The sequence below is a fragment of the Muscardinus avellanarius genome (assembly GCF_963383645.1).
Source record: "Muscardinus avellanarius genome assembly, chromosome: 11".
Classification (NCBI taxonomy): Eukaryota; Metazoa; Chordata; class Mammalia; order Rodentia; family Gliridae; genus Muscardinus; species Muscardinus avellanarius.
The window spans coordinates 104137-129265 of NC_137797.1; the positions used below are offsets into that span (position 1 = coordinate 104137).

At 54.9% G+C, this 25129-nt stretch overlaps 1 protein-coding gene across 1 annotated transcript in view; it reads right to left on the minus strand.

The window, feature by feature from the left end:
* SHANK3 (SH3 and multiple ankyrin repeat domains 3) overlaps window positions 1-25129 on the minus strand; it is a gene marked incomplete at both ends in the record, with an annotated part of 69109 nt that overhangs the window by 7268 nt on the left and 36712 nt on the right. The window contains 9 exons of the mRNA XM_080706225.1: window positions 1133-3392; window positions 8446-8530; window positions 9013-9143; window positions 12434-12457; window positions 17380-17460; window positions 18381-18513; window positions 18612-18736; window positions 19059-19141; window positions 19368-19443. Of these exons, the coding sequence (XP_080562351.1) occupies window positions 1133-3392; window positions 8446-8530; window positions 9013-9143; window positions 12434-12457; window positions 17380-17460; window positions 18381-18513; window positions 18612-18736; window positions 19059-19141; window positions 19368-19443 (2998 nt within the window). The remainder of the gene's footprint in view (window positions 1-1132; window positions 3393-8445; window positions 8531-9012; window positions 9144-12433; window positions 12458-17379; window positions 17461-18380; window positions 18514-18611; window positions 18737-19058; window positions 19142-19367; window positions 19444-25129) is intronic.

Sequence of the window (25129 nt, forward strand, 5' to 3'; positions counted from 1 at the left end):
AACTTGAGAAAGCCAGACAAGAAGCTGGCCAGATGTCACCAGCATGCATGCAGCCCACAGGGAGCTTGGGAAAGAATCCCTGAGGAAGAACCCTGTAGCCTGGGGCTCTGCAGATCCTGTCAGATGAAGAAGTGACAGCCTTGGAGGCACCCAGCACCTAGCTCAGCCCTCCCCAGGCCAGCATCCTCTCAAGTCCCCACAGTGGGAAGCAGGACAGACAGAGAGACAAAAAAGGGAGGGTGAAGGGGAGAGGGCAGACTATATGGTGTCCACCTATCATCATCTTCTTCTTCTTCTTCTTTTTTCTTCTCCTCTTCTTTTTCTTCTTCTTCTTCTTTTCTTCCCTCCTCCTCCTCCTCCTCCTCTTCTTCCCCTCCTCCTCCTCTTCCCCTCCTCCTCCTCCTCCTCCTTCTTCTTCTTCTTCTTTTGTGGTACTGGGGATGGAACCCAGGGGCATTCTACCTCCGAGCTACACCCCAGTCTTATTTTTTATTCTTTATTTTGAAACAGGGTCTCACTGAGTTGCAAAGGGCCTCACTAAGTAGCTGAAGCTGGCTGTGAACCCAGGTCCTCCTGTCTCGGCCTCCTGAATGCTGGGATGACAAGCGTGCACTACCACGCCCGGCTTCCACCTACCTTCTTGATGCACTTTAAAAATTACACACAGGAGTTTAAGGGGCATTAAGAAGCTGCCAGGAGTAAGTGTTTCTGGGGCAGAAAACAGGAAGTTAGTGGCAGGACCCTGAAGGAAAGGGAGCAGTTTGCTCCCGACCTTGAAAGGCAGCAAGGCAGGTGGCAACCAGGAGAGGGCACCAGCCGCGTGGGGAGCGGGCAGGAGTGGAGGCCTGAACAGGCCACACAGGGCCACAGAAAACCAACAGCTCCTGCCCAGGTCTCACAGACCCCAGCCCCACTTCCAGCACCATCAAGAATGTTTAGAACAACAGTCCTAGAAAGCCTTATAACTCAGACAGCAGAGCAAGAGCAAACAAAGAGGTGGATGCTGGGGTGGAGGGCAGGTGTGCCACTGACAGGTGAGAGACAGGACAGGATGAGGGACAGAGGGGAGCCCGAGGGTGAACGAAAGAGACGGATGACGAGGACCAGTCCCGCCCCACACTGCCCTGCTCACCGAGCTGCTGCGATGGGCGACTTCTTGGCAGGGTCCAGCAGACCACCGAGGCCGCCAGCCGGCTCCTCCCCCAGGGAGCGCGTGTCTTTGCTCAGCTGCTGCAGGCGGGAGCTGAGCTCACGGATTACAGTTGGTTTGTCATCCTCAGGCCCGGGGAGCCCCCGGCTCTCTACGGGGTCCCCCCACAGCTTGGACCTTCTCTGGAAGAGGTAGCGAGGGCGAGCAGGCCCGGCGGCAGAGGCCAGCCCAGCAGAGGCGGCGTGGTGCTGCTGGGCCATAAGCTCGCTGTCCGAGGACTGCTTCAGCAGTGGGTCCCTGAAGGTCACCGGCCCCTTCCCCAGCGGGGACTTGAGCTTGGGCTTGGGAGGCACTGGTGGCTTCTCGAGTAGAAAAGTGTGTCCGTCGGCGAAGGAAGTGTGGGTGTCGGTGAGTTCCCCGCTCTCCGAGCTCAGAGTGGACATACTGGACACCGTGGAGATGGTGCTTGTGGTCTCCAGGTGGGGGTCACTGGAACTTCGAGTGTCAGCCTCCTCCACCCCAGAGTCCGCTGCAGACTCAGGGGCAGGGGGCGGCTCGCTGCTGGGCTTTCCTGAGGCCGGGCTGGGCACCGTGGTGGGCAAGGGGCCCGGGCCAGGGGGTGGGGTGGCCAGCAGGATCCCATTGGCAAACTCTTCAGGGGGTGGCACCAACCCGATGCGGGCCAGTTCTTCCCTGGTTTCCTCGTCGCTGGAGGAAAGCTGGGCCGGTGGCAGGTTCACGGCAAACACCAGCTCTGGCTCCTCTTCTGAGCTTCCCTGGCCCGGCCCGGGGTCTGCTGGGGTGCTTCCAGGGGGCTGGGCCCGGGGGCTAGGCAGGGGCTCTGCCACAGCTGCCGTCTGCATGGGGGCTGGGGCCAGCTCCGGGGTGCCCGGGCGCTCCTCTTCAGCCCCCAGCCGGCCGGGCTCCTGCCCATTGCTGGTGGCGTGTACGACGATGAGGCCCGCTGGCCTTTGCAGTGACGTGTCCAAGACGCTGAGGATCATGGACTTCTTGTCTTCGGGGGACTTCCGATCCTCCCGGGGGACTTTCTCGGCCTCCCTGCGTGCAGGCACAGGAATCCAAGCCGGGCTCCGCGGGGAGAAGGCTGGGGAGGCCAGGGCCCCTCGCTCCGCATCCCGGGCCTGTACATCCACGAAGAGGGGTCCAGGCCGGTCGGCATCAGGGCTGTGCACGGGTGTGGGCGATCGGGAGGGCGCCTGGGATGCCAGAGCCCGCTCTCTGGCAGCCAGGGCAAGGGCCAGGGGCGAGCTAGGGTCCAGGGGCTTGCCGGTGAGCGGATGGATGAAGGTGGAGCCCGAGGGCCCAAGGCTTGGACCGCTGACCAATGGCTTCAGAGCAGAGACGGGGGAGGGGAGCAGCAGGTCGCGGCCGGCGGTGGGGCCAGCCCCCAGAAGGCGCTCGTCGATGGAGCGGGACGGCTGCAGGGAGGGCAGCTCGGCGCTGGGCGGGCTGCCCTCGATGGCGCCCACCGACAGGAACACAGTGGAGCGGCGCCGTTCCTCCAGCCGCCGCTCCTTGCCGGGGCCCGGGCCCGGGCCGCCGAACGCGAGCCCCACGTCGCCGGCGCCAAAGTCCAGGCCGCCCAGGCCCTGCCGCGGCCCGCGGTGCGTGGGCGAGGGGTCCCGGGCGAAGCTGCCGCCGCCGGGCCCGGGGCTGCCCACGGCCAGCGCCGCGCGCTCCTGCGCGTCCTCCACCTGCAGCTGCTTCACCAGCGGGCTCTTGCGGCGCTGCGGCTTGGACGGCGCGAAGAGGCTGGCGCTGAAGGCGCCCAGGTTGGCGTAGGGGCTGTCGGCGCCCGCGGCGCGCGGCCTGCGCTTGGGGCGCTCGGGCGGCGTGGCGGCGGGCGCGGGCCGCGGGAGCTCGGCCGCCTCGGGCGCGGAGTCCTGCAGGATGATCATGGAGCGCGCGCGCTTCTGCCGCTCGGGGTAGGGCAGGGGCCCGAGGGCCGCGCCCGGCTCGTACAGGCCGGGGGGCCCGGCGCCCAGGCGCGCCTCCAGGCCGGGCTTGAAGCTGGAGCGCACGGTGTCGTAGGCGCGGCCCGGCGGGGGCGGCGGCGAGAACGCGGGCGGCGGCCCCGAGTCGAAGTAGTAGGGCGCGGGCGGCGGCGGCGGCGCGGTCTGCGGCGGGGGCGGGATGCCGCGGCCCTCGCGCCCCGGGTCCTGCATGGACGAGCTCCGCGGGAAGCGCCCTTCCAGCAGGGACGCCAGCTTCTCGTCCTCCCCTGCAGAGAGAGGGCCCGTGAGCGCGGCCTGGCTGCGGGGTGCTTGTGCTTCCGCAGGCCCCTTTGGACCCTGGCCCCCCTTCCCACAAAGGCTGGTCCTGCCACCCCAGGGCACCCATGGGAGAACGAGCCAGGGCCTGCAGAGGCCCGGGACTGTGCAGAGCCCCCAGATCAGGTACTCTGGGCAAGATACCAGCCTGGGCTTTCCCAGGAACACCCTGTGTACCCACAGGAAAGGCTGCTGTGCAGAGCTCAGGAGTCGGGTCAGAGTGAAGGAGGGCCGGGCTGGTTCTGGAGCCAAACACTCCCTGCCTAGGTTGGGACTAAGGCTTCCCCAAGCCTACAGACATGGAAGAGCCCTGACACTCCATGGAGATATGGTCAGTTTTGTTCCCACCCAAGACAGCAAGCACCTGCTGTCCATCAAACAAGCAGGGGCAGTGGGAGGCCCTGGTGGCAAGCCAATCGGGAGATGGACAGAAAGGAGCAGGTGTGCACTGACTGTGGAGGGCGGCAGACCGGAGCCATGCACTGGGCATCCTGCTTACCCTGGTGGGCGGGGACTGTGAAAGAACCCTGGGGCGATCAGGGAAACCGTGTGGATGGCCCTGAGAGTGTGCCAGGAGGCCACAAGAGTGGCTGAAACAGATCTGAGCGAGGAGGAACTAAAACAGAGCTGTAGGCCAAGCACCACGAGCACGTTTGGGGTTCATTTTTGTGCTAATAAGGATTGAACCCAGGGTCATTCTACCTCCAAACGACACCCCCAGCCCTCCCCCTTTGGTGGTACTAAGGGATGAACTCCAGGGCATTCTACTGCCAAGCTAAATCCTCAGCCTTATTTATTTATTTATTTTTTATTTATTTATGCGGCACTGGGAATGGAACCCAAAGGCATTCTACCTCCAAGCTACACCCGCAGCTCTAGTTTTTGTGTGTGTGTGTGTGGGGGGGGGGTTGGTGGTACTGGGTTTCCTGGAATCCCTTCTACCTCTAGGCTACATTCCCAGACATATTTATTTGGAAACAGGGTCTCCTAAGCTAGCAAGGCTGGCTTCGAACATGCGCGATCCTCCTGTCTCTGCCTCCCAAGCACGGGAATAAAAGCATGCATCGCCATTCCTGGCTCCCAGCTCTATTTTTATTCTTTTTATTTTTGAAACAGGGTCTCACTGATTTGCAAAGGGCCTCACTAATAATTAATTATCTGAGGCTGTCTTTGAATCAAGATCCTCCTGTCTCAGCCTCCCCAAAGCTGGGATTATAAGCATATGCCACCACGCCCGGTTCCCAGCCCTATTTTATAATTTTCACTTTTGAAACAGGGTCTTGCAAGGTTGATGAGTCTATTTGCTAAGGCTGCCCTCAAACCTGCAATCCTCCTGTTTCAGCCTTCTAAGAACTAAGATTACAAGTGTGCACCACCATACCCAGACTTATTTTTTGTTTTGAAATGGTCTCGCTAGGTTGCTAAGAGTTTTACTAAGTTGCCAAGGCTAGTCTCCACCCAGTCATCCTGTCTCAGTATCCCAGATCCTGGGAGGATTACAGGTGTGAGCCACCACCCCAGCTGTTTAAGTCTTACTCCCTAATGGCTGTGTGACTCCACACTAGGCCCTGAATCCTGCTCAGCCTGTCCTCTCAAGAACTATACAGGCTTAACATGAACCTCCTCCTCCTATCTGCAGGTGTCATTAGGGTCCAGTGCTCTGCCCTGGCCTCATCAAGCTCATCAAGAAGTCCCCACAGTACAGGCTGCGTGTTTGACCACATCAGGGCTAGTCCACTGCAGTGCCAGGGAGGCCTCCCGTCCTAGGCTGCCTCCTGCCAGGCATGGTGGCTCAGCTGCCTCAGGCAAGGGTAGGCATTTGAGGCAGACTTAGTCTTGGCCAGCCCTAACAGTCACCTCTAAAAATTTCAGGCTCATTTCAGAAGGGCTGCCTGTTACTGAGTTATTTCAGATGTGCAATACAGGACAAAACAGGTGGCGGCACCCTGGAAAGTAGCTAAGGTTATTTTCATCTGGTTAGGTCTCTCCCTCTCTCCACTGGACACAGAACCTGGCCAGGCTGGTCCTAGGTCCTCTGCGCTCTGTTCCTGCACAGCACATGAACACACACTGAATACCCCCAAGCCTGTGAATTAGAAAGATCTATGCAGGAAGAACTAGTGCACCTCGGGGGTGCAGAGGGCTGGAGTGACATGTGAAGATGAAAAGGGGAAATTTAATGCTAATAGCATGCCGAGCTCTGCCTCAGGATAAAGAGAGTCACTTGCCTCAGCACATAACAGGGCATCTGCTCTGCTGCCTTCTAGGGTGAGGCAGACAGATGAGGATAGCATCTGCAGCACGCATCTCCTGAGCATCCGTGGTCTCAGATGGACACAGGACCTGGTTCTACTATCCTTAGCAGCAGCTGAGTGGCCCCTGTCTGTCCAAGCTCAGGCTGACAAGGCCCACTGAAGAACCTGAGTAGTCCTTGGGGGAGGGTGCCAGGCAGTCGCCACGTTTACTGGTCAGAGTTCTGAGGTCTGAGGGTTGCACTGTGCACCCAGGGCCACACAGCCAGGATGGGGTGTAGGAGCCCCGGGAGCTGATAGCTCAGCCAATGCTCATGTTGGCGACTGGAGGTGTGCCAGGCCGCGGGGGATAAAGATGAGTGCCTGTCGGCTCACTTGTCACGGAGCATGGGAGGGACCAGAGGGAGGAGTTGGCAGGCTCATCAGGAGGCTCCAGGCTTGCAGACCAGCTGCACAGATCTGGACCTGTGATGGGGCAGCACTGAAGGCCAGGCCATCCAGGCAGTGAGGCTAGGTGGAACACAGCAAGTGCTGGAAGACCCAAGTCAGAGGAGGGTGAAGGTAGATGTCCCAGGTGAGGCAGGAGAGGACCAATTTGACCACAGAGGGTCAAACTGGAGGGTATAAAGTAATAATTGTGCTACAGAAAGTCTCCTTGACCAGAGGGATGGACAAGAAGGGCCAGAGGCCTGGATGAGAAAAGCTGTGTCCAGGTACAAGACAATGGGCCTGTGCTGGACAGAGCTTAGGGTATATGGGGAGGCAGCCCACCCCAATTTGTCAGGTGAGGCAGAAGAAGGAAGAAACCACAGAGAATGCCCAGGAGCTCCTCTTGGCTCCAAAGTAGATACAGTCTCACCAGCCTTCTTTCCTATCTTCCCACCTACAGAAATGACCCTTGGCAGTCCATGAAGGATCCTGCCATACACTCATCTCTTTATTTTATCAGGGGGGCAGGGGATACTGAGGATTGAACCAGGGACATTCTACCTCTGAGCTACACCCTCAGCCCAATTTTTCATTCTTTATTTTGAAACAGGGTCTTACTAAGTTGCAGAGGACCTCACAAGTTGCTGAGGCTGTCCGAGAACCTGCAATCTTCCTGTCTCAGCCTCCCAAGCATGGGGATTACAAGTGTGTTCCCCCATGCCTGGCTACCCCCATGTGTTTTATTTATTTATTTATTTATTCATTCATTCATTCATTCATTCATTCATTTATTTTTGTGGTACTAGGGGTAGAACCGAGGGACTTTCTACCTCTGGGCTATACTCCCAGACCTATTTATACTTTATTTGGAAACAGGGTCTCACTAAGTTGCTGAGAGCCTCACTGAGTAGCTGAGGCTGGCTTCGAACCTGTGCGATCCTCCTGTCTCAGCCTCCCAAGTGCAGGGATTATTAGCGTGCACCACTATGCCTGGCTCTCCTCCATGTGTTTATAAACACTGGCCTTTGTCAGAGATTTGCCTCACTGTCCCCTGGATTGTAAGCTATATTTTAAGTCCAAATGCCCTCCAACCAGCATGGTTGGAGGCCTCCCTGTCAGCTCCATGTGCATGTATGCCTTGACATACACATCATATAACTTACAGCTGATCCATTTGCAGATATGTTGCCTTCCCTAGCTAAGCCCCAGACCCAGCCCATGGGGGAAGCAGAGTTCTGGGATAGGTGAGGGACTAGATTTTGGGTAGCTGCTTGGCTTCATGGTGGACAGGAGAGACAGAAAGGACAGCCATGTGACCTTGGACAAGTCATTTTAACTCTGCTTGTTTCAGTAAAATAAATGATATGCCCCTGATATGGTTATTTTAAGTACTAAATGGGCCAGTGTGCACAAATGCTCGGTGTCCGACCTGTAAGTCCTGGTCATGGGTTTGCTCTGATGTGGACAGATGGTGGGTATGGTGGGAGGTCTATAGACAGGCAGATGCCCAAGTCGGCAGGTGGGGGAGATGGAGCCTGTGGGTGTCCACCTGGGACAAGAGAGGAGGCGGCCAAGTGTGGGTTGACAGAGGCTGGGGGCAAAGAGGCCATGAAGTGAGAAAGTACAGAGGGAAGAGGCTGAAGACATGGCCTTGAGGAAGCCCACATTTGTCAGGCTGAGGGCAAGGACTGAACAGGTGCAGCTTGAGGAAGGAAGAACTAGGACTGCCCCAGAACCCTGCGAGGAGAGTTTCAAAGAGAGGCAGAGAAAACCAATGCCAACAAGCGGGACCTGGTGATGCATCCTCTGGGAGACACTTGGGAGACCACTGGAGATCCAACTTTGGATATGGAGAGACCTTGTCTGCCACAGGCTTAGGAGTAGGTGGGGCACAGGGGAGAGACAGCAGGTACAGGTGCCCCGAATATAAAGGGAAGGGACAGACAGCCTGATGGGGGCAGATCCAAGGAGAAGATGGTTTCAGGAGAAGAAACTGGGCATGCACTTAGGCTGCAAAGGAGCAGCTGATCTGGGGGCAGGGACACTGGTGCAGGTGGGAAGCAGAAGAGATAGAGGCTGCCTGGTGGATGGGGAACAGTGGGCAAGGTAGGGATCTCAAGGGCATCTTTCAGCAGCCCATTTCTGGGTGGATGAAGGACTAATACACATCCACAAATTGGATCCTGGAGCTAAGCAGGGAGAGGAGGACTGGGGGCAACTGTAGACCCAAGCTGGGAATAAGGAGAGGGAGCATCCTCCAACCAAGTCTACCCGGCCCAGCCCATCCCTCCCAGCCCCATGCAGCCCCTCAGCCCAGCCATACCTACAGACTTGGTTCGTGGAATCCCCTTCCGCAGAGAGCCCGGCAGCTTCTCTGGGCCCGGGAGGCCCTGGCGCTCAAACAATGACTGTGGGTTAGGGAGGGGGACATGGAGGTTCTAGGGCACTGGCCCCAGTTCTCCATTCAGCCCCACCCACCTTCCCACACGCCACACTTTCTCCAACACACTGGTGCCTGGGCCCAGGAATCAGCTCTGAGCCCCCGTGCTCAGGTGGCAGAGCTGCAGCCAGCGGGTGTGGGTGGTATAGGAGGTGACACTGTGTGGACAGTAGGTGCAGACCCTGGGCATGGTTGGAAGGCATGAGGCAGGGGAGCAGGCAGGGACAGGGACATGCTGCATTGTGGCCCCAGGGACAGGGTCAGGTGGCCCTGGAACAACCAAAAGCTGCCTGGGGTCAGACACTGCAGGCAGCAGCTACAGAAGTGACACCTGGAGGCTGAGATGGTCTGAGGGGTCTCCAGGAGAGCCCTACCCAGGAGGAGCCCTGATGAGGACCATCCCAGAGAGGGGCATGACCCTGCTACCCAGGCCCGCCTGCCCAAGCTCACGCTGATCTCCGCAGGGGTGATCCTCCGGCTGGTGGGCCGCTGCTTGACGGTAGCTGCTCTCGAGTCGGCATCTGCGATGTCGGGCCTCAGCGCTGGCTCTGCAGCAGCTGCCAGGATCTCATCCAGCTTCTCTGCACAGTTGAGGAAAGGCCATGTCAATTTTCTGACCCTCCCAGGCCTGTTTGCCTCATGGTGCTGTGGGGGCCACTGAGACCCACCCATCCCTAGGGACTCCATTGCTAAGGCTCACAACCTGAACCCCAGCAGAAGGCCCCTCATACCCCAGGACTCTGACCCAGGCTAGCCAGTCCCTCTATCCTCAAGCAGACTCGCAGTATCCCCATGAACCCACGCCAGGAGTGGCCATTCTGACGATGAGGGAGGGATCAGGGTAGGGACAGAGTTTAGAGCCACTACTCCCTGAATCCCATGCCTCTCTCCCACTGCACCCAAAGGCAAGCTGTCTCAGTGGAATCAGTCCTGGGATAGAGCTTGATGTATAAGTGAGGTCCACAAGGGCTGACTGAACAGGTGAGTAAGTTAGGAGTCACTGGGGGATACTTCCTAAAAATAGCTTAGGCTGGGAATCTAAAAAATGATACAGAACAAGAGGCCAAAGAATTTTTCTCCCTAATCCTAACCCTCCCCACCCCCAGGGAGTCAGAGGAGCTTAGGTGAGGAGGCCCTTGTGGGCTGGCCCCCAGCAAGGCACCAGGAGGCCTCAGATTTCAAGTCTATTAGAAAAAGAAAGGCTTTGTTTGTGAAAGTAAGCCTGGTATGGTGCCATACACTTGTGATCCCAGTGCTTGGGAGGCTGAGCCAGAGGATCACAGGTTTACCATCCGCCTCAGCAACTTAAGTGAGACCCTGCTTCAAAATAAAAAAAAAAAAAAAAATCAGACTGGGGTTGTAGCTGAGATAGAAAGTCCCTGGGTTCAATTTCCAATACGAAAAAAGTGAAATGTTTTAAATAGTGGTACTACTTTTGTTTATCGAAAGGATTTGGAAATGTTAAACTAATGTGTGTCTGAGGGCTATCAGAAGTATGGCCAGACAACCTCCCCAGAGGTAGTGTCTCTGGCCCTGGAGGGTCCTCTCAGCTCTATCCCTGAACACACACAGGGCCAGTGTGCAGAGTGTGCAAGGGGGGATGGGGATGGGGGTGGTACCCATCTCACCTGGCTGCTCCATCTGCCCTCTCTTGGCAGCCTCATGGAATCCCACCCATGCCCAGGTCCTGCTCACTCAAGGGCTGTGCCCACCCTCAGGGGACACTCATTCCGGCACTCTTTCACTTCAAGTGGTTCAGCCTGGACCCTCCCTGACTCTTCCAGCCCCGCCTGTGGCTGCTACCAGCACCTGCTTGTTCCACTGGCAATCAGCTGAACAGTTGCTGTGGGGAAGTAAATTAAGCCCATAACTGGACCCGACCTGCTTTGTACACTATCCACTCTGGGCACCTAAGAAGAGAGCACCTGCTGAGCTCTGGGGAGAATCATCCAGAGGGGCCTACACTGCTGGCCAGTCAGGGCTGAGCACACCAGAAAGAGTCTGCACTGTCTCCCCAAGCAACTCCTGAGCCCTTCAAGAAGAGGACAATTCTCTGTCCCATAGGTGCCCAAGCCTGTGCCTGAACACCAGGGTGCCACCAGCTCCCCCCATGGCACAGTTCACAGGGCTCTGTGTAGCTCCTGGATGTACCAGGTCCTGGCACAAACCAGGAATTGCTGGGTGAGGGGTCTTCCCATTTGTTTTTGTGTTAAAGTAAATGGTTTCCTTCTGGAAGGTGATATCATCATCGCCATCCGGTGTTAAGTCCTTGCTGATGTTCAGAGTGTGCAGGGCTTTATGCAAATCCCACAGCAACAACACAGAGAAGATCCTATCACCACCCCAGGAGCAAACTGAAGTAGAGAGATAAACTGCCCATATCACAGACTTAATTGCCATGCTATCCAGAAACCATAGAAATAAAGACACGGTGGCGAGGGAACTCCGTGGAACACTGATGGCATGTCTCCTAGTGACACGCTGCCACCTGAGCATGGAGTCAGAGAAGATGCCTCTCCAGGTCAAACAGAGCTTGCTCCCAGAGGCCCACAGCAATATACACAAAGGTCAGCAAGGCTGCTATTCTGGGTCATGAGGCAACAGTACTGGGGCCAAGCAAGAACTTTCAAAAAGGAAAGAATCGAGAATTCTGCAAACAGCCAACAAAATTGGAAAACGTATTCCTAAATGAACTGATTTATATACTGAAAAATGAAATGAAGCCCACTAGGAACCAGGTCCAGGCATTCCCACATGGGCCAGCTGGGTGTGGGGCGGGACACGCTGGGGCTCAAGCAGGCTGACAAATCTGTCACTTCTTCCCCAGCTGTGAGAACTCGGCCATAGCACAGCACCAGGGAGCCCGTTACTGCACTGGACAGCAGAACCAGAATACCCCAGAAACAGCTCGAGACAGGTCCTTGGAGGAGATTTTGTCATCTGTTTGTAATACCTGAAAGGACAACAGGCCTAGGCAACAGGAGGCTGTGGGGAGGGGGACAGAGCTGTAGGCTGTGTACAGGAGAGCCTGTATCAGCCAAAGGAAGCCAATGGACACACTGGTGGACAGAAGGGTACTGGGCGTGTGGCAGACACTGGGCCTGACTTCCATGCACTCCAGAGGCAGAGGAGCCAGAAATCAGGCCCCAAGACCTCAACAGATGCTAGAGCTTAGTACCAGGCCCAGTAACTCTGCCCCACTTGGACCATGTGTCTTCTGTGGCCAGGCTGGACACACAGACATATAGGAAGGACCCTGAAAGGATATAGGGTGGTCAGGCTCTGAATAGGAGTGGCAAAGTCAACAGCCAGGGGATGCTGGACAGGGGAGCTCCGAGCTCCCTTCCCATGCTCCGGGACTCAGATCTCTCCTTCAAAGGGACTCCAGCTTGGGCTTAGCCCAGCAAGTAACCAGAGCAAGAAGGGCCACACCCCGGGCAGAGGCCACCCGTAGAGGACATGCAGAGATGCGGCACAGGCCAGAGCTGAGCACCCCAATACTCCCATGTTACCCAGCTCCCCAAGCTCCACAGGGGGGCCTTAGAGCTTTCCCCCTGCCCCAACCCTAGGCCAGGCACACGCACAGCCTCCACTGTCAATCTCCCCATAACTCCTGCAGACTCACTTAAGCCCCGGCCCACGGCTGTACCTCCCTATCATAATCTCAGATGCCCGCACTCCTGGGAACTCCCCATCCGCCCTTCCCAGCCCTTCACCATGCCCCTACCAGATTCCCAGGGAGAAGGCCGCCAGGACCTGGCTGTGCCTGGGATTCCAGACCACCCAGGCTTGGACCAGAGCCTCCTTACACACCAGTGCCCCAACAGGAGTCAGGCAGAACTGGACTTGGGAACACAAGCAGATGACTTACCCCCTTTCCTTCTCCGAATGGAGGCTTGGAATCAAGAAACAGAGCAATGGGGATAAGAGGCATGCTTCATCCATTGGCACTCAGGCCCATTCTCCATACCCCACCCTATACGTCCAACCCCACAACCAGGCCCTCAAGGATCTGCCCCTGGCCTACATCTCCTCACTGTGGGTACATGAAAATCAAGGAGAAACCTCCAGAGCAGGAGCACACCCCCACACGCCACCTCACACATGCACACACAGGTGCAAACATGGAAACATGCACAACTAAACTACACTTAGTCCAGTTGCATGTGCTCAGAAAAAAGGCAAAACCCCTTAAAAATCAAGTTCAGAGGCCAATGAAAACCAGGATGATCACCCTTGAGCACTCTGTGCGAAGTAGGGGTATTTTTGTGCTGTTGGGGACTGAACCCTGGGCCTTACCACACCAGGCAAACACTACCATTAAGCTGCATCCTAGCCCCTGAAGCTGTTTAACAGAAGGCTGGGAAAGTGTTTAGCAGAGAACCTTTTCCAGACTGAGATCAGTGACAGAGAAACTGAGTATGGCACCTAACTTCTCTTAGTTATACTGGGCATGGTGCCACATGCCTGTAATCCCAGTACTTGGGAGGCTGAGACAGGAAGAGTATAGGTTTAAGGCCAGCCTCAACAATTTAGTGAGGCCCTCAACAACTTGGTGAGACACTGTTTCAAAGCTATTAAATAAAAATAGTGCTGGGGGTATAGCTAAGAGGCAGAATGACCCTGGGTTCAATTCCCAGTACCACAAACAAAAAGACCTAGTTACTATAGGAAACTGGCTTCTCTTAAGAAAGGGAGGAGGGCTTTGGGCCCATCAGGGTCTGCCCTGGCCTGGTCAAGCTGAGCAGAGTAGTGGGGGAAAGCACCACCAGGAAGAAAACAAGGAGTCTCTCTGAACTTCCTCCTCCACCTACCCTCAGGAGGCCCTCATCGGTTACTGCCAGTCACCAACACCTCTGTTCCTGGGACCAGCCCTGCTCACAGGAGCCCTTTCCCCTCTCCCTCCCTGCCCGTGCACACTGTAGGGCTGCCTCCACAGGAGCCTGCCTCCTTTGGCTTTCCCTGGCTCACACCTTCAGCTCTCCAGGTGTTCAGGCCATCTTCTCAGTGGGCCCTGTCAGCTCCTAACAGCACAATGAGAGGACTGACAGGTTTGTGCTGGTGGTAAACCAACACTTCTTCTTTGTACCTCTTGAAACCCCGGAGTGTGGGCCAGCCCCTCAGGCACCCAGCAACCCTGGTACTGGCCTGCTCCCATATCCAGGCATTTCCAGAGGGGACTGGTCAGGTGGTAGGCCAGCCTCCTGGGACAGCTGTGCTCTGGGAGCAGGGCTCCCAGCCCCCTGGCTGCCCAGCCCTTCTCTGAACACAACACCATGAAGATCCTGGGTCCAGCTTTAATAGAAGCTGTGAGGCTGGGGCCCAGAGGTGTGGGTAGAGGTTCCATGCTCAGCTGCTTTCCTGTCCTCCCCCAGACTCCACACAGGGAGAAGCCTAACACCATGAGTGAGCTCCTCTGGACCACCAGCCCCAGCACAGCAGCACAGCAGCCCCTTCCTGAGGCTTCTGGAACAGAGGGGACAATCTGCCTCTTCCACTCACTGTTTCTGCAAGCAGAAACAAGAGCAAGAGCACTCTTTAACCTTCGCAGTGCAGAGTCCCTGCATTACAGCACTCAGGTTGCCAGAAAGTACCTGTGCAGACAAGGAGTTCCCTTCTGCCCAGGCAGCATACCATGGCTCCAAGGAAGCATCTGGCAGGAGATTCAGGGACCCACCCAGCAGTCCCACACACAGGTCAGCTCTTGGTGACTAGCCTTGGACCTCTAGGACCTGGGGCCAGAAGTCTGCTAGCATCTCTGCTCACTCAAGTGAACGGTTTGGGTAAGGGTTAGTCCTCCCATCGTCTCCTTTCTTCCATTACTGCTGACAAGGAGTCAGACCCAAATGCCCTCGTAACTTTTTTTTTTTTTTTTTTTTTTGCGGGTCTGGGGTTAGAAACCAGGGGCATTCTACCTCTGAGCTACACCCCTGCCCTGTTTTTTATTCTTTATTTTGAAACAGGGTCTAAGTTGCAAGGGCCTCACTTAAGTAGCTGAGGCTGCATGAACCTCCATCCTCTGGTCTCAGCCTCCCCAATACTGGGATAACAGACATGCACCACCACACCCGGCTCTCATAACTTTTAGTATTTTTCTTTTTCTTTTTTTCTTCTTTTTCTTTTTTTTCTTTTTTGCAATACTAGGGATGGAACCCAGGGGCACTGCACCTCCAAGCTACACCTCTAGTCTTTTTATTTATTATTTATTTATTTTTGTGGTACTGGGGATGGAACCCAGGGGCCTTCTACCTATGGGCTACACTCCCAGACCTATTTTATATATTTTATTTAGAAACAGGGTCTCTTAAAGCCAGTATTTTTTTATATTTTTATTTTAATTTTTTACGGGTCTGGGGATAGACCTCTGAGATATACCCCCTGCCCTATTTTTTATTCTTTATTTTGAAACAGGAACTCACTGAGTTGCGGAGGGCCTCACTAAGTAGCTGAGACTGTCCGCAAACCCCAATCCTCCGGTCTCAGCCTCCTGATTGCTGGGATTACAAGCGTGCACTACCACACCCGGCTGTCTTTTTATTTTTTGAAATAGGGTCTCACTGAGTTGCAAAGGGTCTCACTAAGTAGCTGAGGCTGTCCGCGAACCTCCATCTCCCGGTCTCCACCTCCCAAATGCTGGGATTCCAAGCGTGCATCATCACACTCAGCCTAGGTTTTTCTTTTTATATAACATTCTAAAATTTTATTCTGATCAAGGTTTAGATTGAGGGGGAGTGGTACCATGGACTGAACGTAGGGGCATTCTACCTTTGAACAACACTCCAAGCCCCTATTTTATTTTTTATTTTGAAATGGGATCTAAGTTGCTGAGGGCCTCGTCATGTCTTCCTGAGCTGGTTCTGGGTAATCTCAGACTTACCTTCTAACTCGCTGCTTCTTTATTTATCTGGGTCTAGTATTCTGTTTATCCCAGTTATAGAATTTTTTTTTTAAATCTGTGTTTTTTGTTTCATTAAGAGTCCACAGCCAGCCAGGCATGGTGGCACACACTTGTAATCCCCGCGCTTGGGAGGCTGAGACAGGAGGATCACACAGGTTTGAAGCCAGCCTCAGCTACTTAGTGAGGCTCTCAGCAACTTAATGAGACTCTGTTTCCAAAATAAAATATAAGTCTAGGAGTATAGCCTAGAGATAGACAGTCTTTGGATTCCACCCCCAGTACCACCAAAAAAAAAAAAAAAAAAAGAGTCCACAGCCACATCTCCTGGCCTTGTGGGGTCCAGAACCTGACCTCTGCCCCTGGAGCCTTGGTCAGGAGCTAAGGGAGCTCAGTTACCCCTGATTTCCTGGCTTTGACATCCCTCCTCATTTCTGAGACCTGGGATTCCTTTTCCTTTGTTTTGAATTGTGTATTATTGTTTTTGCTTTGGGGTTCTTTATTTGGTGGGGGGGGGGTAGTGCTGGGACTGACTCCAAGAGCATTCTACCTCTGAGCTACACCTCCAGCTTTATTTTTTCTTTCTTTCTTTCTTTCTTTCTTTCTTTCTTTCTTTCTTTCTTTCTTCCTATCTATTTACTTATTTATTTTTATCTTGAAACAGTCTCACTAAGTTATGGAGGGCTTAAGTTTCTGAGGCTGTCTCATCCTCTCAAGTACTGAGATTACAAATGTACACCACCATGCCTGGCTATTTTTTTTTATTTTATTCAGAATATTTATGGCAAGGAAAATCCCAACTATGTCATCACAGTTTATCTTTTTTTTTTTTTTTTTTGTGGTACCGGGGATTGAACTTAGGGGCATTCTACCTCCGAGCTAGACCCCTATCCCTATTTTTTATTCTTCATTTATTCTAAAACAGAGTCTCACTAAGTTGTAGAGGGCCTCAATAAGTAGCTGAGGCTGTCTGAGAACCTGATCCTCCTGTCTCAGCCTCCCAAGCACTGGAATTACAAGCATCCAAGTAATCCAATTTGTGGCCAGGATATGGTCAGGACTCAGTCCATAAACAAGGCCAGAGGGAGTTCTGGGGGCCAGAGTTAGGGTTCCTTCTATGACTGCTGCCAAAACAAAGTCTGGGACTGAGTCTGAGCTCTGATTGTGGAAGGAAAGAACATGTCAATTGTCATGTGCACTGGCTACATCTATAGCAGGCTGTCAATGACTGGAATATACCCACAAAGCTCTCAATGGTCATGCTCCCAAGATGAGGATAAAGGCCATAAATATGGGACATGCCCAGGATGAGACCCTTTGTAGTCAATCTGGGACTGTTTCCTCAACATGGCCATCAAAGCTCAACAGTCTTGTTCACCCCCCACAGCTCAGAGGCGCAAGCCCATCATTAAACAGACCTGCTCCCAGAGGCGAGGTCAGCAGGCTCACCTGACCACAGTGCGTAGGCACAATCGCATTGTAAGCACAACCTAGCCCGGGCCTGGTGGAGCGGGAAACAGGCCCCAGATGCCTGACCACTGCTCCTTTCTCACTCCGATGAAACACAGGCACAAGTCAGACTGGAGACATGGATTCAGGGGCAGCAAGCACATGCACACACACATGCACATGCGTGTGAACATGCTCCAGGGGCAGCTACTCCCGAAGTCTGTTCTGACCGCCCACTGAGTGTCCAGCCCCACTGTTCTCAGCCCTCAGGCCACCCTCTGCATGCCACAGAACCGAACCCCCACAGCTCCAGCAACAGCCGACCTTGGCCTGCTCTTCATGCTCTTCCTTTTTTCTTCCCTCCCTCCCTCCCACCTCTGCACCCTTGGCCTCTGCTCAGCCCGTCTACCCTGCCCTGGCCTGCCCATGTGGGCCTGAGGACCACCCACCCTAGGGCAGGGCCTAGTGCTCACCAAGTTCCTCGAGCTCAGCCGTCATGGACTTGGAACGCAGGGTCAGCGTGGTGCTGGGAGCCCTCTTGGGGGGCGGTGGGGCTGCAAAGAAGAGGGAGGCCTTGGACCTCCTGTCCAGCAGCAGGCGGCGCGGTGTGGCCAGGTGCAGATGCCACTTGCGCTCCACCGCCTGGATCTCCTCGTATTCCCGTGAGGACGAGTCACACTGTGCCAGGATCTTGTTCAGGCTGCGGCTGGATGCAAACTTCTTCATGGCGTGGGGAGCTCAGGGGGAATGCTGGATGGGGTGGTGGGGGCCTCTGGGGACCCCCAGAACCCAGCCGCATAAGGTGGTCAACAGCACCAGTAGGGGGCCAGTTTCCAGCTGGTTCTAGTCTGAGCACCCGCCCTGCAGGCTCTGAGGGCCCAGCAAGGGGGCACCGGAGCCATGGAATGGGGGCTGGGAGGGCCTTCTGTCCAGCAAGCTCCCGCAGCTGGGATCTCTCAGGGCCTGGGTGCCCACTGACCCCAGGAGCACCAGGGTGTGGCCAGCCAAGCCACAGGCCTTGACCCTGCTGAGGCAAGGCTGCTGGGCCCAGGCTGTGTCTCTGCAGCGTCGGCGCGGGGAGAAGACGCTTTTCCTCTTCCCTCAGGTGCCGCCTCCCCCTTCCCTCCGACAATAAGCAGCAGCGTCAACCTCACAGTTGCCATGACAACCCCGGCCTCCAGGCAGCTGCTGGTGTTGGGAAGGAGGGCTCTGCCACCCAGGGCTGGGAGACTCCAGGAAGGGAGGAACAGGGATCCAAGAGGGCAATCTGGGGTCAGGGGTCTGAGGCCTGGCAGGGGGCCAGGGGCCTAAGGTCAGAGCCTGGAAGTGACCGAGCTGTTAATGTGGGAATTTCATCCAGGAGCAGAATCTACTGTGAGCAGGGTGGAGTCAGGCGTGGGAAGAGGAACATGGGTCTAAGGTCAAAGGACTAAGGGCAGGAGCCAAGGGGAGAACCCACGAACCTCAGCCTCACCTCTTCGACGAGCCCCATCCTCCTCTGGCTTCCTGGTCACAGATACAACTTTCATGACCAGGCGGTTGCCACCCTGGCGGATCAAGGCCACCACCTGCTTATGCCCGACCTTCACGACGTCCACTCCGTTTACCTAGGACAAGCATAAACAGGCTGCTGGGTGGGCACCCACATCACCTTGGAGTCTGGGCACCAGCAACCACCAGACTGCCCAGGACAGGGCAGACTCACCTCAATGAGGAAGTCCCCCGTGCGCAGCCCAGCCCTCCAGGCCACACCCTCCACATCCACAGACTCCAGGTACTGCAGTGCTGGGAAGGCCGGTGTGGGCGTGAACTCCTCAATGGGGGTCTCTGCTGCAGGGGCAACAGAAAGGTGCCTCACCAGCATGGCTCAGGGAGGGGGGCAGCCCACAGCACCTCCAAGAGCACAGGAAGAGAGGTGCAGGCACCCTGGACGGGGAGGCAGCAGGTGGGGCAGCCCAGCCCAGGAATCCAGCAGCAGTCCATCTGCAAACCCCTCTCACCCCACGGCTAACTCCCTACAGCCAGGAGCAAACAACAGTGAAGGGAGGGCACTGCTGCCTCCTACCAAGACCAAGACCATCACCACCACAGCAGAGGGAGGGTGGGGCACAGAAGACCCTCGGCAGTGGGAGCATCCCTGTAGCCCCCTTACCTTTGGCCCCCCGGAGCACAAAGCCGAAGCCCTCGTGGTCCCGTTTTTGCAGAATAGCCACTTTGTCATCGATGACATAATCACTGACAGGGGAGAGCAGGAGGGTGAGGTAAGTGTGGCCGCCAGGCAGATCCCACAGGGTTCTGCAGGCACAGGCCACCCCAAGGCTGCTCCTGGCCTGATCTGGACAGCGGAAGGCAGAAGCTGCTGGGCACCCCCTCTTCACCCTTCTCTAACTTCCCTCCTCACCAAACATCCCGCCCATGTCCAGTGTCCCTGCATGCCCACACCCACCCCACCTGCTGGTACCTGTGTGACGTGAGGCTGTCATAGGAGCCCACTGTGTAGTGGCGGAAAAGCCTCTTCGTTCGGTCCTCCCGGGTTTCTGGGGGGAGGAGCAGCAGCTGAGGAACAGCATGGTGTCCGACCGGCTGAGGTGCCCTGACTGCTGTTCAGGGGCTATGCCACACACACCCTCAGCCTGGGTATACTCAGATGGAAGTGGGGTCCTGGGCTGAGGTCCTAAGGAAGGATGGCTAAGAAGGGGTCATGCAGCAAACTCTAGCCTGTGGTAGTCAGGACCCAAAGGGCAGCGGCCGTGCTCATCTCTCTTGAGCAACTTAGAGCTAAACACAGTAGGGCTAGGGTTGCGAGTGTGTGGGGCAGGCAAATGTGCATTCGTGCTTGTGTGTCTGTGACCTGTGACATGAGTGTTCACATGTGCGTGACCCACGCCATCTTCACTGAACCCTCACAGCAGTTCCGATACGCCATTCCAGTGTCTCTTACTGCAGACCCTGCCTCGGAATGGGGAAGGGCTCTGGCCTCACTGCATCCCATGGAACTCTACCCCTCTCTGTGATCACTGTTGGGATGGCCAGGTCTACTTCGTGGTTCCTGAAGGCCTGGCCACCCCAGCCCCACTTCTGGTTCTTCACTGGCCACAGGTCTTGCCCTTCTGCGTTCATGCAGCTCACAAGCCTCGAGGCCCCTGAGTGGCACCATCACTGCTCCCTCCAGCCTCTCTCCTACTCTAGCATACTTCTCAAGACACGTTTTCTACTTCAAGTATTTTAAGCCCCTACTATGTACACTGTTTAGGCTCTGGGAATACAGCAGAAAATAAAGCCAAGTCTCTGGCCTTGTGTAGTTAATAAGCTATTCTGGGAGATAGAATAAACAGACAATAAATGCATGACACGTCAAATGCTGGCAAGCACTTAAGAGAGAAGCAAGCAGAGGGGGTATAGAGAGCATAATTCCAAGGGAACTCTGAAGGCCTTGCCGGCGAAGGCCCGGGGTGGAAGAGGGCAGCCCAGAGACATGGAGGGCTTCACACAGCAGGCACCAGCCTGGAGCATTCGAGGGACAGCATGGAGCCCATGAAGCTGGAGCAGAGAAAGTGGGAGGCAATGAGATCAGAAGGAACCTACAAGCTGGATGTGGGGGCACATGCCTGTAATCCCAGCACTTGAGAGGCTGAGACAGGAGGGTCACACAGGTTCAAAGCCAGCTTCAGCTACTTAGTGAGACCTGTTTACAAATAAAATATAAAACAGGTCTGGGAGTATAGTCTGGAGGTAGAAGAGCTTCTGGGTCCCACCACCAGTACCACCAGAAAGAAAAAGAGGAAGAAGGAACCCAGCCTGGCGTGGTGGCGCACGTTTATAATCCCAGCGTTTGGGAGGCTGAGGCCAGGGGATTGCAGTTCGCGGGCAGCCTCAGCTAGTGAGGCACTCCGCCACTTAGTGAGACCCTGTTTCAAAATAAAGAGTAAAAAATAGGGCAGAGGGTGTAGCTTGGAAGTCAAATGGCCCTGGGTTCCACCCTCAAACCCACAAAAGAAAAGAAAAAAAAAGGAACCTATAATCCTTTATGACCTGTCTCCCAGTAACTATGAGCTCAGATATGGAAAGGACCGTATCTTATCATCTCTGGTCCCAGTGCCCAGCATGGCAGCTGGTATGTACCAGGCAGAGGAGACAGTGCACAACTAATCAGAAGAGCAGGTAGATCTATGCTGCACGGACAGAAGGGTGGAGAGAGCATGAGACCAGAAGCAGCTGGGCCTGGTGGCGCACACTTGTAGTCCCGTGCTTGGGAGGCTGACAGGAGGATCCGGGTCCATGGCCAGCCCCAGCTACTTAGTGAGGCCCTCCACAACTTAGTGAGACACTGTTTCAAAATAAAGAATAAAATAGGGCTGGGGTGTAGCTCAGAGGTAGAGTGCCCCTGGGTTCAGCCCCCAGTACTGCAAAAAATAAGAGAAGGAAGGAAAGTAGAAAGAGAGGAAGGGGACAAATGGAGAGCTAAATGATAGAAGAAAGAAGTAGAAGGACAGGGTCAAAAGGTAGATGGACATGAACAGAAAGATGGATGGACAGATGAATAGATGGACAGACGAATAGATGGACAGACAGATAGACGGATGAACAGATGAATGGACGGACACATGGATGGATGGATGGATGGATGGATGGATGGATGGATGGATGGATGGATGGATGGATAGATGGATGGATGGATGGATAGACAGATGAATGAACAGATAGATGGATGGACAGATGGATGGATGGACAAACAGATGGACAGATAGATGGATGGATGGATGACAGATGGATAGATAACAGGCAGATGAATAATGGACAGATGAATGGACAGACAGACAAATGGACAGATAGACGGATGGATGAACAGACGAATGAATGGACAGATGGCTGGATAACAGATGGATGGAAAGATGGAAAGATGAATGGACAGACGGATGGATGGACGGATGGACAGATGGATGAACAAATGGATGGATGGATGGATGGATGGATGGATGGATGGATGGATGGATGGATGGACGGACGGACAAATGGACAGAAAGATGGATAGACAGATGGACAGATGGGTAGGTGGGCAGATGAATGGACAGACTGATGGACAGATGCAGAGATGGATGGATGGACAGAGGGATGGACAGATGGACAGATGGACTGTGTGGATGATGGGCCCAGGGATGAATGGATGGGATGGATGGGTACAGAAGGGTGGGTGGTGGATGGATGAATGATGACAGGAGAGACTGGATGGGCTAGGTGGACTGCTAGATTAATATTAGGTGGCAGGATGTGCAAGTGAGTCAAAGAACAGAAGGAACCTGGGCATCATGGTGCACACTTGTAATCCCAGTAGTTGAGAGGCTGAAGGAGGATCGCAGGTTGGAGGACAGTCTCCCAACCTAGAGAGGTTCTCAGCAACTTAGCAAGACCCTTTCTCCATATAATAAATAAAATATATCTAGGGGGCTGGGCATGGTGGCGCATGCTTGTAATCCCCACACTTGGGAGGCTGAGACAGGAGGATCGCACAGGTTCAAAGCCAGCCTCAGCTACTTAGTGAGGCTCTTAGCAACTTAGTGAGACCCTGTTTCCAAATAAAATATAAAATAGGTCTGGGAGTATAGCCCAGAGGTAGAAAGCCCCTGGGTTCCACCCCTAGTACCACAAAAAAAAAAAAAAAAAATTGGACAGGAGGTGCAGCTTGGAGGTCAAATGCCTCTGGGTTCCATCCCCAGACCTCTCCCTCCCAAAAAAAGGGCTGGAGGTGTAGCTCAGAGGAAGAATGCCCTTGGGTTTCATCCCCAGTACTGAAAAAAAAATACATATGGGTATAGCCCAGAGGTAGAAGGCCCCTGGGTTCCATCCCTAGTACCTCAATCAATCAACCAGTCAATCAATCAATAGGACAGAAGGGTACATACAGAAATGGAGCAGTAGCTGGATGGAAGAAGAGAGTACCTATTCACACCAGAAGACACAGATCTATTCACACCAGAAGACACAGATGCCAAGGGAAGCACAGGCCCAGACTTGAGGTCCTTCCATGAAGGTGTGTGATTCTCATAAGGCAATCAAACATGCCCTTTGAGTGTCTCCTTACGGAGCGGGGAGGTCCACCTGGGTCCTGGTGGCCTATTATCACCCTGGCATGCTCTGAGCATGCATTAGCTCACTGTGGCCAAGGCCCTCTGCGACACACACCATCCTGAGGCTCAAAGGTCAGCACAGGCAAGACCTCATCACCATGCGGGGACACAGACCCCTCCTGGCAGCTGCCATGCCCTTCTGCAGACTGGTCGCTACACGAGTGCTCAGAGTATGTCTGCAGGCCTCCGAACTTGTATCTGCTAGCCTCTAGCTGTGAACTAGCCTCTCATTTTTAGATTTTTGTCAACCAAACAAATTGTATTACATAACACAAATTCATCCTTTGGTTTTATTAATCAGACACATAAAAAGCCAGCTGAAGAGAAAATGTCCAGCACCAGCCCATAAAAGTGAGGACTAAACTGGAAGGGGAGCAGCACACTGAGTGTCCAGGTATCTCCTCCCATGACAGCACTGTAGGAGGTCTGTACTCTGCTCAGCGAGTGCCCAGATCCCCTGGTCCTTTGATAGGTGCTGACCCTGAGCACCAATCTGGCCTGTGCACCTCGGCACGATGTCTCCTCCTTGGCCTGTAAGTCTTCCATCCCCACTAAAGCCCTTGAATCAGATATTTTTTGGATCTGGGCCTGCTGGAAGCAGGTTCCTGTTGCTGAGTTGCCCTCTGGCCTCTGGCAAAACTCTGCCTGAATCCCAGATGGGAAGTTCTGCCCAGAGTGGCTGACTGGGCCTGCAGCTAAGGGCAAAGGGAGGCCAATGCTGCTCCTACCCACATCCAAACATCCCTAGATGTTTGCTAGGTTTGCCTCTTGCACGTTGTGCTGGCATTGCAGGCCCCTCTCTCTGTCCACCATGGAGCTCCCATCTATCCACGAGCCTCTGAGGCTCACTGCGCCCCAGTGGTAATACACCTGAGCTGCAGGTCCATCTAGGCACCTGCAATACCTGGAGGCCTTGGCTTCACTGCCCCACACCAGTGCTCCTGCAGCCCCCTCCCTTCTCTGAGCCCTGGCCTGCCCTGCCCAGATCTTGACCCTGACCCTTAAAGACCTGCACAATCAAGTATCCCTGGCCAGGTCAGCTCCCACCACAATGCTGTCCTTTCTCCTGACTCCATGGACAGCTGACTGGCCTCAGACTCCCCACTGGGCTTGCCACCCATCATGAGGCTGGCTGCTGACATAAAAGAGAGATTCTGTCTCAGGGCCAAGGCATCCCCTTGGAAATGGATGAATAAGAACTGGCCCCACCGCCCAGGACTGCTAGGCCATGCCAACAACGTCTTACATGTAGAATGATGAAGCCGTGCCAGGTGCCCAGCACCGCACGTGAGACCTGTGACTCTAGACACCACACTGGAGACCTGCAAACACAGCTCCACCTAAGGACCCGGCCCCAACCCACCTCTGCCTGGAAGCCTAACTCCTCCACCAAGCCAGGGTGTTCCTCCACTGCCAGCAAAACATGCAAGGGACAAGCCTAGCAAACATCTGCTCCTCTCGAGTTCAGACTTTAGCCCCAACTCTCCCCCCCCTCAGCTTCAGACTCGGGTCCAAATGCATTTGGACCCACAGTTCTCAAGCTAGAACCTTGGTCACCTGCACCAGAGCAGCAGAGGACTGGCTGCTTGCAGCAGGTGTGCAAACACCACCCTCCTCTCCTCTGTCCTACAGGAACAGGGCCCAAACCTCTGAAATAATTTCCCCCCTGGAACCCATGGCATCCACCTTCACAGGCAGAGAAAAGGGGCCTAGCTTGTCCCTTCCACACGCCTGGCCACCAGGAGGGCCATCAGAGCAAGCCAGGGAGTAAAGGAACCTGGCCAGCAGTGAGTTGGCAGCTTCTGCCTCCCTGGGCCTCTGCCACACTGGGCTCCCAAGGAAAAAATCCCAGTGAAGGAGACCCAGCAACCTGGGCCAGAGCCCTCCATGTACAGACAGAGAGACACTTGAACCTGGATCCATACACGCCACTGGTTAGTGCCAGTAACCACTACTCAGGAGATCCACTGTCCTGCCAATTTTCTAAGACAAAACCAACTTGGTGGGCCAGGGCCTCCTATGACCCAAGAGCAAAGTACATCCCAGACATTCAGCTAACTCAAGCAGTGGGCTCCAAAGGACCAGCCTCTGCCTCTTC